Source organism: Trichosurus vulpecula, chromosome 2, assembly GCF_011100635.1.
Source record: "Trichosurus vulpecula isolate mTriVul1 chromosome 2, mTriVul1.pri, whole genome shotgun sequence".
In the NCBI taxonomy this organism is placed as follows: Eukaryota; Metazoa; Chordata; class Mammalia; order Diprotodontia; family Phalangeridae; genus Trichosurus; species Trichosurus vulpecula.
This window is the reverse complement of record NC_050574.1, coordinates 180554459-180568823: the sequence shown is the minus strand read 5'-3', so window position 1 is coordinate 180568823 and position 14365 is coordinate 180554459. Positions and strand designations below refer to the sequence as shown.

The window sequence follows — 14365 nt, the reverse complement described above, 5'->3', positions numbered from 1 at the left end:
TGCTTTGCTATAACATGAAGTATTTCTTAATTTATTATTTATGTATTTTTAGCATTCTTTTCTTTTTAAATTTTGAGAGTTCCAAGTTCTCTCCCTCCTTCTAACCTCCTCCCCACCCACTGCGAAGGCAAGCAAACTTATATCTATTATAATGTGAAATGATGCAAAACATATTTTCATATTAGCATATTGCAAAAAAAAAAGCAAAAACAAAATAAAAGGAGAAAGTTATATTTCAGTTTGCATTCAGAGTTCATCTGTTCTCTCTCTGGAGGTGGTTAGCAGTTTTTCATCATGATCATTGTATGATCAGAGTAGCCAAGTCTTTTGCAGTTAATCATCATTACAACCAATATTACTGTTCCTGTGCACAATGATCTCCTGGTTCTTCTCCACTCCACATTGTGTCAGTTCATATATGCCTTGCCATGTTTTCTGAAACCACCCCCTCATCATTTCTTATAGCACGGTAGTACTCCGTCACAATCATATGCCAAAACTTGTTGAGCCATTCCCCGATTGATGGGCATCCCCTCAATTTCCGATTCTTTGCCACCTCAAAAACAGCTGCTATAAGTATTTTCGTACATATAGGTTCTTTTCCTTTGATCTCCTTGGGATGCAGACTTAGTGGTAGTATTGTTGGTCATAGGGTATACACAGTTTTATAGCCCTTTGGGCATAGTTCCAAATTTTCCAGAATGATTGGACAAGTTTACAACTCCACCAACAGTTTTCATTAGTGTATTTTCCCCTCTCCCTCCCAACATTTATCATTTCTGAGGTGGTACCTCAGAGTTGTTTTAATTTACATTTCTCTAATCAAAAGTGTTTTGGAGCACTTTTCAAAACTTTGATTTCTTCTTCTGAAAACTACCTGTTTATATCCTTTAACCATTTATCAATTGGGGAATGGCTCTTAGTTTTATAAATTTGACTCAGTTCTCTGCTGAGTATGTATTTGAGAAATGAGGCCTTTATCAGAGAAACTTGCTGTAAAAAAAAATTTGATATTACTATATTGTACCTTTAGCAAAATGGAATTTTCCTGATTATCTCTTTTAATTAGGTCTGGTTTTGCTTTTACTTTGTCTGAGATCATGGTTGCTACTCCTGCCTTTTTTTTTTCAGTTCAGCTGACGCATATTAGATACTGCTCCATCCTTTTATTTTAATTGTCTGTGTGTCTCTTATAAACAACATATTTCTGGATTCTACTTTCTAATCCATTCTGCTATCTGCTTCTCTTTTAGGGGTGAGCTCATCCCATTCACATTCACAATCGTATTTACTGTGTATTTCCTTTCATGAGATTATCTTCTGTTTCTCTCTCTCTCTCTCTCTCTCTCTCTCTCTCTCTCTCTCTCTCTCTCTCTCTCTCTCTCTCTCTCCCTCCCTCCCTCTCCCCCCCCCCCCTGCCCTTCCTCCATCCTGTCCCTCCTTAAAAGTCTATTTGGCTTCTAATACTTCCTGTCTTAATCTGCCCTCTCTTTTAATCATTCCGCCATTTCTCTTATCCCCTTCCTCTTCTATTTCCCTATTGAGTGAGTTACATTTCTATATACTACTGACAGTGTATATATATTTTTCCATCTTTGAACCAATTCCTATGAGTGAGGTTCAAACATTGTCTGCTGCCACCACCCATTTCCTCCTCCCCCCCACCCTCCATCACTGTAAAAGCTCTTCTTGCCTGCCTCTTTTATGTGAGAAAATTTTTCCCATTCTACCTCTCCTTTCCCCCTTCTTCCAGTGTATCCCTTTTTCTCCTCCCACTTCATTTTTTGGGGGAGATAATTCCAACATAATTGACCCATAACCATGCCTTCTATGTAAGCTCCTTGTAACTGCCCTAATAATGACAAAGTTCTTACGAGTTACATGCATCATCTTCCCATATAAAAATGTAAACATTTTAACTTTATTGAGTCCCTTATAATTACTCTTTCATGTTTACCTTTTCATGCTTCTTTTGAACCTTATGTTTGAATGTCAGTTTTTCTATTCAGCTCTGCTCTTTTCACCAGGAATTCTTGAAAGTCCTCTATTTCATTAAATATCTATTTTTTGCTTTACATGCAGTTTTGCTGGGTAGGTTATTCTTGGTTTTAATCCTAGCTCCTTTGCCTTCTAGAATATCTATTCTAAGCCCTCCACTCCTTTAATATGGAAGCCACTAAATCTTGTGTGATCCTAACTGTGACTCCATATTTGAATTGTTTACTTCGGCTCCTTGAAGTATTTCTTTTTGACCTTAGAGCTCTGGGATTTGGCTATAATATTGCTGAGAGTTTTAATTTTGGAATCTTTTTAAGGAAGTGATCAGTAGATTCCTTCAATTTCTATTTACTCTCTGGATCTAAGATATCAGGGTGTTCAATTAAGGTTCTTTTAGTTTCGATTCGCTCCTACAAAATGACACGCCCAGCCCAATAACAGAGGATAATAATGATATTTAATTAAAGAACATGCTATTAGTGTTGCAGAGGCAATATCCTAAACAGCTTAATACAATGACTAATAAGGCGAAGCAAAGATATACAAGTATAGTTACAGAAATCATCACCGAATCGGGGGAAGCACCAACCTCTGAAGTTCACAGCTGGGGAATCCTGGGGGGCAGCCTGTTGTGTCCTGATTGGGAAGGTCCTAGACAAGCATCCTCTCCATGGGTGAGACTCCAACTAGGTCCCTAAACTTTATTCTTTAAGTAGTCTGAGAACAAAAAAGGCTCACTGCCAAGTGTTGGCAAGGTACCAATCCTTACGCAAGACTCTGGGAGGGGCCAGCATCTCCAGAGCCCCAAGGACAGCACTTTCCTAGAATGGCTAGTCCTAGGAATTCATAGGCAGTTGATAAGTACTTCCTTGAGGGCTGGCCAATATCCCGAAAGGATGTCTCCCTCAGTTCTCAGGACCATCTGCTCTCCAAACATGCTAGGAGTGAATTAAAGTTCATCATATTCCGTCTCTTTGGTGAACTGAGGCCTGTGCTTTGGTAAACTGAGGCCTATGCCTGTATAATCTTACCCTGGATCAACATGATCCTTTCACAGGGCAATTTTCCTTTATACTTTCTTGAAACATGATGTCTGGGCTCTTTCTTTGATCATGGCTTTTAGGTAGTCCAGTAATTCTTAAATTATCTCTCTTCAATCTGTTTTCCAGGTCAGTTGTTTTGCTGATGAGATATTTCACATTTTCTTCTATTTTCTCATTTGTTTTATTTTGTTTTATTGTTTCTTGATGTCTCATGGAGTCATTAGCTTCCACTTTCCCGATTCTGATTTTTAAGGAATTATTTTCCCAGTAAGATTTTGTACCTTTTTTCCATTTGGCCAGTTCTGCTTTTAAAGCGTTCTTTTCTTCAGTGAATTTTTGTGTCTCTTTTACCATTAGGCCAGTTTTGTTTTTAATCATTATTTTCTTCAGTATTTCTTGTGCTTCTTTTACCGAGCTGTTAATTCTTTTTTCATAATTTTCTTATATCCACTCTCTCATTTATTTTCAAAATTTTTTTCTACCCACTCTTATCTCTTCCTTTAACTCTTCTAGGAATTCTTGTTGGGCTTAAATCCAATTAGCATTTTCTTTTAGACTTTTTTAAAAGCTGTCTTCTTCTGAGTTTATGTTTTGGTCTTTCCTGCCATCCATAGTAACTTTTTATGGTCAAATTCTTTTTTTCTTGTTTGCTCATTTTTCTAGCCTATTTATTGACTTTGAACTTTATATTAAAGTTGGGCTTTGCTCACCTAGGATTAGGGAGGCACTTTCCCGAACTTCAGACCTTATCATTCTGTTTTCAGAGCTAGGTTTTTTTGTTTTTTATTTTGTTTTGTTGGGGGAAGGGTGCATATAGAAGGGAGGAGGTCTGCAAGTTTTTGGTGTTTCCAAAGTGGTGTGTGTGAGCCTGGGAGAGGTATGGTCACTGCACTCCTTGTCTGTGTGCTGGTCTTTATCAAGGAAGGGGTCCTGGTCCCCTCCAGCTACACACTAGTGCTCATCTTTGGCCTTGGAACTGTGACCAGGGTGTCTACTCTCTTGTGACCAACAACCAGTGCTTCTCTCATGCTGGAACTATGACCCAGACCACCATGTGAGCAATAGACTTGCCAGAGTAGCAACGAGAGTACCCAGTGCTAGCAAAGGATTCCCTGTAATCTCTTTCTGACCAGTTTGTCCAATGCCCTTACTGTCTCTGGGCTGAGAGCTCCTAAAGCTGCTCATGCTGCTGCTTTCTCCACTGTGTGTGAGCTCTGGATGGACCTCCACTCCTCTCTCCTGTCTACCTCTTAAGTTTTCTTAGGCCAGAAAAATATCTCCCCCTGACTTTTTGTTGTCTCTGCTGCTCCAGAATTTAAGGTGTTATTTTAAAGATGTCTAGAGGGGAATGTGGGAGAGTTCAGCTGGATGGCTGCCCCTAATCTTCCATCTTGCCTCTGCCTCCTATCACATAAAGTATTAATGATATAAAATGATTGGTCTGTGATATTAAAGGCATTAATCTTACCCTTCAATATATTATAAGTGTTCCACCATTACCAAAGTGAAAATTTTTTAAAGAAAATCATTGAGATTTTACAATTAGTTTTCCAATTATGTTCTTTTAATTATGTCAACATATAGTTCTCACTAATATTTTCTGTTGCTTTTCCAGGATTGATTTCCATATATGGAATATCTGTTTTTGCTAACAGTTATCACCAGTAAGTACACTACATCTTCCTAGGTACACACAAAAATAATGTAGTTTTCTTGTTCACCAAAGTATGAAGATGTCATCAGCAGTAACAATTTGTCGAGAATATGCTTTGTCAGGCACTGTTTTAGGCACTAGTAGTGCCTTCCCTCTGAAATTACCTTTACTTTTTATATTGTTGTATGTGCATAGTATTTGCATTAGTCTCCCTGATTAGAATGTGATCTCTTTGAGGGCAGGGACTAGATTTTTACCTTCCTTTATATACTCAGTATTTAGCACAGGTGGCACATAGTAAGTACTAAATAAATAAATGCTTTATACTTTTCTCAAAACTAGATATTTGAATAGAAATTTAAGATTGCATTATCTATCAAATTCAATTGGATTCTATGTCAGATTAATGTAATCTGGACCAAAGTATGTATAAAAGTTAAAAACTGATTATTTAGTGAAGCACATATCAGGTTTGAATTGCGACAGCCAGTTAAATTCTGCACAGCATGGTTGACACAGGATTAGATTTGGACTTAAAGGTCCAGAAATTTAGTGTTTTATATTAAAAGCCCTTATCTAAGAAAAAAATGTGACCATAGAGATTAGTCAGTAGAACAGCCAAGGAACAGAAATACGGTAGAGTTTGTGTTCTAATGCCCTAACTAGAGCAAAAAAGAGTAAATTGAAAATCTTGAATATTTTTTTTACATTAAATGAAACATCAGTGAGTAAAAATCTTTTTTGTGGGTAGAGAGTAGAATGTATTAGCGTGTTTCAAGAGAAAATTTAGCAGACCAAAAGCCAGGCTACTGGAGTTCTTTTCTGTGCTTCATCACTCTGTGACTTTAGGCAAGTCATTTACCTCTGACGGAGGATTTCCCATTCCTGTCCCACTCTCTGCTGACTCCAGACCCTTTCCATCCTGTACCCCTTATCAAAACTTAGTTAACTTTCTATTGCTTCATCTGACAGTGCCTGAGTTAACAGTACCAAAAAAAATTGGTATAAAAGTAAGGTGTAGAAGACATCTTAATCTAGTTGTTCTCTAATAAAAGGCTAATTAGCATTTGAAACTTAAGAGTGGAGAAACAGAAATCCACTGGATTGCTTAAATACATTTGGAGAGAGAGAAAGAGAAAGGGGGGAGGGAGAGAGAAGAAAAGAGGAGAGTCAGTCCTGACACAAGCCACCAAAAAATCAGCTTTCAAAGAATTTTTTAGCATGAGAAGAAATAGGAATCCTTGAGATAGAATGGCCTCAGTCAGGAAGACCTAGGTTCAATCCCCACTTCTGACACATACTAACTGTGTGATCCTGGGCAAGTCATTTAATTTCAGTCTTCTAGACCAGTGGTGTCAAATTCAAATAGAAATAGATCCTGTGGGCAACTTAGAAAACCACAAATTAACATTATGTTATATTGTATTTTTATGTATCTTGTAAGCATTTCCCATTACGTTTTAATCTAGTTTGGGTCTCCTTTGGAGTTTTGCCTTGACACCTCTGCTCTAGACAATACTCTGAGACTATAAGTTAAAGAGAGCATGCTTTAATAGAGAGAGTGTCCTCATCTGGGACTTCCCTATACCATTGAAATCTTAGGTCCAAATCTCTATCTGTAACTATTATCATTCAAGTAACTAATTTCTGATTTGAAGAACTGTGCCTGAAAGTAATTTATCACATTTATAAATTTATAAGAACATATTTTTCACACTTATTGCAGAACCCCACACTGGGTTTCATGTTGCTTTTAAGATGCTGGATATAGATGGAGATGAGACTGTTGATAAAAAGGAATTCTTTAAGGTAAGTTGCTTCAGCTTATTTTAAGTTATTTCAGATTTTCTCATAAGAACTAAAATGATATTCTAAAGTATTTTTTCGTTATGTTGACATTTTGTCTTGTCCATAAAAATAAATTATGGTTACTGAGTGGGTAATAAATGTATCAAGAATCATCATTACTAAAATTTAGAAATTAAAGTGGAGGATAACCTTAGAAAAGTGATTGTAAACTTAAAGAACAATAAATATGGTAAATACGGAGAAGACTCCAGACTCACATCTCCACCTGCCTGTGAAACAACTCCAACTGGCTGTCGCATAGACCATCTTAAACTAAACATGTTTAAAACTGAACTCATTCCCCACACCACCATCCAAACCCTGTCCCCTTCCTAACTTTGCCATTACTGTTGAAGGTACCACCATCCTTTCACAGTCACCCAGGCTTCTCACACTCTCTCACAGACTCCACCCCATATCTAATCTGTTGCCAAGTCCTATCAAATCTAGGTTCTAACATCTCTCATATACTCCCCATACTTTTCTCTGACACTGTCACTGCCCTGGTGTAAACACTTTATCACATAATGCCTGGACTATTGCGGTAGCCTCCTAGTTGATCTCCCTGCCTCAAGTCTTTCCTCACTACAGACATCCTCGATTTAGCTTCCTAAAGTATAAATTTGACCCTTATTCAACCCTTTACTCAATAAACTCCAGTGGTTCCTGTCACTTCAAAGATCAAATACAGTATGAAAACCTCTTCTTTACTTCTTTACTTGGACCCCTCCTACCTTTCCAATCTTCTCACATATTACTTCCATATACACATGTACTCTGTAATCTAATAACAGTACCTCCTTGGTGTTCCTTCCACAAGATACATTCTCTCTCCTGACTCCTTGCATTTCCACTGAATGTTCCCCATACTTCCTTATCTCTGACCTCTGGTTTCCCTGACTTCCACCAAGTTGTAGCTAAAATCCCACCTTCCACAAGAAGCCTTTCTTGATCTCTTAATGCTTGTGCCTTCCCTCTGTTGATTATCTCCAGCTTAACCTGGACATAGTTGTTTATATATTGTCTTCATTAGGCTGTAATTTCTGGAGAGCAAGGACTGTTTTTTGCCTTTTTTCTCCAGTGCTTAGCACAATTCCTGGCACATTGTAAATGTTTAATAAATGCTTGATGATTGATTGAAGTAAGCAGAACTAGGAAAACAGTATAAAAATGACTACAACAATGTAAATGGGAGGAAAAGCAATAAAATTAAAACTGAGTGCTCTTATATAGTGATGACCAAGTTTGTCCCTAAAGAAGAAATATGAAAAGGCACCTACCGCTTATTTATATAAGTTGCCGTTGTTTGTTCTTCGTTCTTGAAGAGGACTGTGACATCATGCAGGTGATGCCGTGACATACAAGTGAATTTGGTTTAAGTGAGGGAGGGCCATGCAAAGTCACCAACCTCATTTTCTCCTGGAGCCATCTGGGTCCAGTGGCCAGATATGGATCAGGACAACTGGAGATGGCCCAGGATCAGTAGGGGACCTTGGCCTTTTTAAGCTAAGGTCTTTAACAGGACTCAGTTTGACTGAAGCAGTGCCCATTCAGTGATTAAGGTTTAATTTTAAAATGAGGCAAAGAATGGCCTCTTTAAAAAATAGATCTGGGAGAAGACCCTCAGGGTTTCTGGCAAAAATAGAAACAATTGTTATTTACATTCATTCTGAGTTAATCAAGCCCAAACAGTGACCAAGTAGGCTTTATATATGTAGAGGTCTGTAAGTGTGGAAGATTGCAATAAACATCAGACTTTTGCAATCAATTTATTTTGATGTTTTGTTTTCCTCCTGCCGTAAAGGAAGCTGCTAGGGAAGATATATTGGGCAATGTAGGTGATTAACAAATAGACATCAATAATTTTAAATAGGCAGGAGCCAAACAAAACAACTTTAAGCATCTTTATAAGTGAATTTTAACAAGCTTAAGAAGGTAATTTAAAGGGCTTCATAAGTACCTGAAAATACATAAGAAATTTGCCCAAATTATTGTAGAACCATTTGTAAGTACAGTACCATTTTTAAGAATTCATGAAGGAATTGTGTAAGACAGGTAAACACACAGGAGGGCTACTAGCACAGGTTCGCTCTTGATCTGGTCAGACAGGAAGACAGACAGGAGGGACAAGCTTAGTAATCTTACTTTATTCTAGTCTAGTCTTTTCCAGAAGGTTTCTAATAATGGGAACACCATCCTACAGCATTCTCTAATCACCCTTCTCACAGGGCCGGAGACAAGGGGGTCAACTACCCCTACATCTCATGGGGTCAATAGAAACAGGCACAGCTTATGTACTTCCCTAAATCCCTTCAAACCTCAACGGGGCCAGTTGAGGCACACACAGATTCCCCCTTGTAATATCAATTAAGTCGGGACTTCTTGCTGTTTTAAAATATTAATGTCTTTGATTGAGCCTTACTAGGTGCAAACCTCCAGGCCCAAACCCCTATTTACTAGGTGCTAAGTCTTTGTGGGTGCCCTCAGGGTCCTAAGGGGAATTGCTAAGACCAGAGCCAATCATAGGAGCCTGGATTCTGGTTGCTCAGATGACTGATGGTGGCTAAAGAGTGTATAAAAAGAGAGAACAGAGCTATTTGCTTGGGGCTCTCACCCTTGGAGGTGTGTTGATGTGGAGACTCTGGGCAGCTATAGTTAAGAGCCCTCCAGTTTGTAAACCCAGATGTTAGGACTTTGTTAAACTCTGGTAACCATGCATTGAGATTTGAATTAGACAAAGTCTGTTGTTGATGTTTGTAATCTGTATTTGCTCTGAAGTTCAGGGTGCTAGCTTTTTCCCTGAACTGAGTGAGTGATATTTGTATGCTCAATTAAACTGAGATTGTTAACCCTTAACATCACTTTCCTTAGAAAAGCAGATCAAAAGAACTGTGCTGGCAGCGTTCTTGTTGTTGGTTGTGTTGGTCTTTCACCCCCACAATAGCTGCTGGCTGAATTGTTGCAACACCCATAAACCTTGATTAGGGGCCAATCAAAATATACATAGCATTCCAGCTTGTGCATTCAACCCAAAGGGTTCCCCACTGCATTAGTAACTAAGGTGGGGTCAGGTGGGGCCAGTGAAGGGAGGTCTGATATATCTTCGATCCCAAGTAGGCCCAAACCCCCTAGCTACTAGGTGCTAAGCCTATGTGGGCATGAAGCCCTCAGGGTCCTCAGGGGAGTTGCTAAGACCAGAGCCAATAGTAAGAGCTTAAGTTCTGGTCCTCACAGCTAAAGAGTACATAAAAAGAGAAGACAGAGCTATTTGCTTAAGGGCTCTCACTCTTGGCAGTGTGCTGATGTGGAGACTCTGGGCAGCTGTAGATAAGAGCCTCCACCTTGTAAACCCGGACTTTGTTAAACTCTGGTAACTATGCGTTGAGATTTGAATCAGACAAGGTCTGTCTGTTGATGTCTGTAATTTGTTTGTATTTGCTCTGAAGTTCAGAGTGCTGGCTTTTTCCCCTGAACAGAAGTGAATGATATTTGTATGCTGGATTAAATTGAGATTTTTAACCCCTTAATGGTGCTTTCCTTAGTAAAGTAGATCAAAAGAACCTGAGCTTGCAGCATTCCTCTTGTTGGGCTTGTGTTGGTTTTTCACCCCCACAGCAGCTGCTAGAGATTGTTGCAACACCCACTCGCTGACCAGTGCCTCCCTGCTTTATAGGGCGTTTTGCCAGCAATAGCCTCCCAAGTTTACATTATCTTACATTATATCTTACTGCAGTTGCAGTAGATATTTACAATTTAAGCACAAATGTTTATGTTATTTATCATTATATAACACTGCGCAAGCATGGTAGATGTTTACAAGTCATGAGCCTGGGAAATAGAGATTGTTACAGCCATGTATCCTGAGAATTAAACTATAAGAAAAAATAACAGAATTCCACCTTGCACACACTAAAATCCACCTCACTTACAAATGGCAAAGTACCTAAGAATAAAAAAAGGTTCAGTGTAGTACCACATCTTATTAAAGGAAAATTTGGTAAATAGTAGGGGAAAAAATAGTATAAATCAGTTTGCAAATGTCTGGAAGACTACCTAGTATCAGATGGTAAATGACAATGTGGCAAAGATAAGTGCTGCCAAATAAGTTTGTTCTCTTTCTATATCAGAGTAAAAGTTGGCTTTGTAGATTGAGGGGAAAGTAATAAATTTTTCATAATTACAGAAAATCTTTTTGCCATAGTCATTAATATATTTACCTCAGTACTTTAGGAATCCATGATTTTATTAATGTGGGAGCACTCTTGACATTTCACAGAGCCCAGTTCTTTACAGTCTCCATGAGTTTTTGTGGCCAAAAGATTTGTACTCACACAGCCAAGTTTCTGCTGATGAACCTTTCCAGGCCTAAACTGGTCCTTAAAGGACAGAGTCCATCCTCCAGCCATGTACTACAAAGTTTTTTCCAGATTGCTGCAGTGGGCCAGAGCTTGTACTATACTCGTTTAACTTACAAATACAAATATACACGGTTTAAATGTGTGTGGGTAGAGTAGAAGGGAGGGACCCAGAAGGAAGGGGAATGCCAGATGGAAGGCCTAACTAACCTGTTTCCATTTTTAACATATTTACTAAACTTAGGTGAATGGAATGCTATAAATTTAGTTTACCTAAATTTTAACCAAAAAAATTGCTAAAATCTCTTACTGGGGAAAATATGATGAAATGTAGACTAGATAATAATAGAATTAAATAGATATGGAACTGGTTGAATGGCCAAACTCAGAGTGGTCATTAAAGGTTCTATGTCTGCTTGGAAGGATGTCTCCAGTTGATTACCCCCAAGATTTGTACTTGGCCAAATGTTGTTAAGTATTTTTTTTCCAGTGATGGCCTTCTTTTTTGTCTATACATTTTAAATTTAATTTTTGATGACTTTTGTTTTTATACCACCTTTATTTCCAAATATATCCCTCCCTTGTCCCTTATCAAGAGTCACACTTTATAAAGAAAATATAAAAAAAGAAAGAAAGGGAAGGGGGGAAAGTAGTTCTGACATACTAACATATACATCAAACCAACCTGACAGTTTATGCAGTGTTCCACACCAATAGTACTTATCTCTGCAAAGAAGGGAAGGAGGTGCATTTTCTGTTTTCATCCTTCAGGTCAATTGTGGTTGTTGTAATGAAAAAGCACTCATTTTTGTTGTTGCTGTGGTTGGAGGTTTTTTGTTCTTTTCATATGCAGTGTTATAGTCATTGTGTATGTTGTTTTCTTGGTTCTTATTTCACTTTGTATCCATTCATACAAGTCTTACTTGCCATGATTCTACATAGTCTTCATATTCATTGTTTCTTCCAGCATAGTAATATTCCTTTACATTTATGGACCACAATTTGTTTAGCCATTCTGCAGTTAATAGGCATCAACTTTGCTCTTTGCTACTGCAGAAATGCTGTCATAAGTATTTTGCTTTATATGAGATACCAAAAAAACCCAGTATATTCTTACCTACTATTCAGGCGTTTAGTCTAACAAAACATTGCATGTGAGAAAGATTTTATTTACCTGGCTTATATCCAAGCCCACAAACAATCATGCCAACTCACCTTTCTTCTCTGGTGGGCCTTTGCTTTCCCAAAGAATCTACATAGACCTCTTAACTTAAAAGTACTGCCCTGAGTAGTGTTCTTTTTTAATTTAATTTTTTTCTCAATTACATGTAAACCAAAATTTTTAACATTTGTATTTTAAAATTTGAGTTCCAATTTCTCTCTCTCCCTCCATCCCCTCCCCCCTCCTTGAGAAGGCAAGCAATTTGATATGATTATGCATGTGCAGCCCTACCAAACATTCCCACATTAGCCATGGTGTTTTCTCAATTAAAAAAATACTCAGGCTTTCTAGAAAGTCAAATAATTTTCCCTTCATTAGTGAGCCCAGCCTTTCTCGTTGGCACATACAATATTCCAAACTGTAGTACTTCCTTGGGTTAAGGTAATTGGAAATAAATTGAGCTCATTAGCGTTTCAACCCACCTTCCCTCAAAACTGCACAGTATATAAGACTCACAAAATTAGTAAAGAGGGAAATCCAGTTATATTCTCATCATGGCTCAGTGTCTCATTGATCATCAGTTTAGGCTCTTACAGTTGCCAGCTTGAACCATCTCCTTTCTGTGATCCTCTATAGCAGGAGCTCTTCCATTTCTCTAACTGCCACTCTTTTCCAGCTAGCTTATATTACTACAGTTCCAAGTATAAACTAGGAACTTCTCACAACTCTGCTGCTTCCCTATTGCCTTTGCATCACTGTAGCCACATGATTCTCAGGAAGGGCCATGCCTACGCCTCTCTCCAGGGATTGAGTCTTTGTCTTGTACACTCCTCTCTTCTGCATATCCAACCTCAGTATCTCTCTAGTCTCTGGACTTCATGTCCCTTTTCTAATGGCAAAACCGCAAGCATAACTCAGGTGTGTGAATTAGTTGAAAACAGCAGCAGCAGATTGACACAGGTTGAAACAGGTTGACCAGTTGAGACAGATTGGCACAGATTTGACCGTTGTCAATGAGTTTTACCTTGTCCTGGAAATTTCATACATTGTTCAAGAGATGGCAAAGGGAAATAGGAGACTTATCTTGCTCCCAGTGGGGCGCAACTAAGTGGGATATACCTAATTACAGGTTCCCACATTGAGAAACACTCAATGTAAGCAGGTCCTTACATTTGGAAAGTTTCATTTTATAGCCTTTTCCCTAGCCTTTCAGAATTTGAATACAATAAATTATACCCCACCTTGCTGTTTTAATTCTGAAAAATAAATACTTAAGCAGAAAAAAATAAGTAAATAAGGAGTCCAAATACTAAGAATTGCTGTATACCAAATCCTTAAGTCATAGTGGATAGTAATTTTATTAGTCTTTATTTTTATAATCTCAACTAGTGAAATTTCCCTTGAAGGAAAATATTTTTAGTTTGCTACTTTTTGAATAATTATATTTTCTGACAGCCATAACTAGAAATTATGTTGATTCGTACATCTTGTTATCAGAGTTTACTATTACATGACTTCAGATAATAGAAAGAGCAACTTTCCATTCCTTTCAGTCATGGATTATTTTCTATCAGATGAAAATAAATGATAAAACAGGACCAAAGACAAAAATCTGGTTAATCTCTTTAATCTATACCTTGATAAATGGTACACATACTTATTGGCATAGGTGCCAAAGATGATAGGTTAATAGCAAGTCTGTTAGTAGTATAAATTTCTAGGTGGTTTTTTTATTCCAAAAAAACCAGTTGTTTTAGTAGAATATTACATTTGATTGTACCTGGGATATTATTTTATGTGGCTTTTTGGCTTGTTTTTTAATAAATGTGAATGTAGTGCAATGTTTATTATTCCAGAGCTTAAAGATAATTGAAATTCACCTTGCTTCTCCTTTTCCATTTCCAGAATAACATCATGTACTCAGAGAAAAAAAAAAAAAAGAAAAGCATTCTTTTTATCCCCTCTACAGTCTCCCAGTTAAACTGGATTTGTATATAGTTTAAACAGAAGTTTTGCCAAATAGTAGTATTTTCCCCTGGTCATAAAGAATTTGTATGAAGTTGGGTGTATTCCACTTACTTCTCTCCCCACTTACCTATAGCTAGTGGCAGGTTGAACTGCTTAGCAATCTGTCATCATAGACCATGTGGCATGAAATTAGGCACATATTTCCAAATAGGATTATACACCAATGCTTATGTTATAGGTAGTGTTTCTATTAGTAGAAATGTTATTAAAGAATCTAATCTGTTACTGTCAAAATATGCCACTTTAAAAGTATACTAGAACCTAACTCTAATACTTC

The 14365-nt window shown here is 37.7% G+C and overlaps 1 protein-coding gene across 1 annotated transcript in view; it reads left to right on the top strand.

Annotated features, from left to right (window-relative positions):
* Positions 1-14365, top strand: part of MICU2 (mitochondrial calcium uptake 2) — a 166939-nt gene that overhangs the window by 119732 nt on the left and 32842 nt on the right. Inside the window, 2 exon segments of the mRNA XM_036747578.1 lie at positions 4667-4705; positions 6422-6504. Coding sequence (XP_036603473.1) covers positions 4667-4705; positions 6422-6504 — 122 coding nt within the window.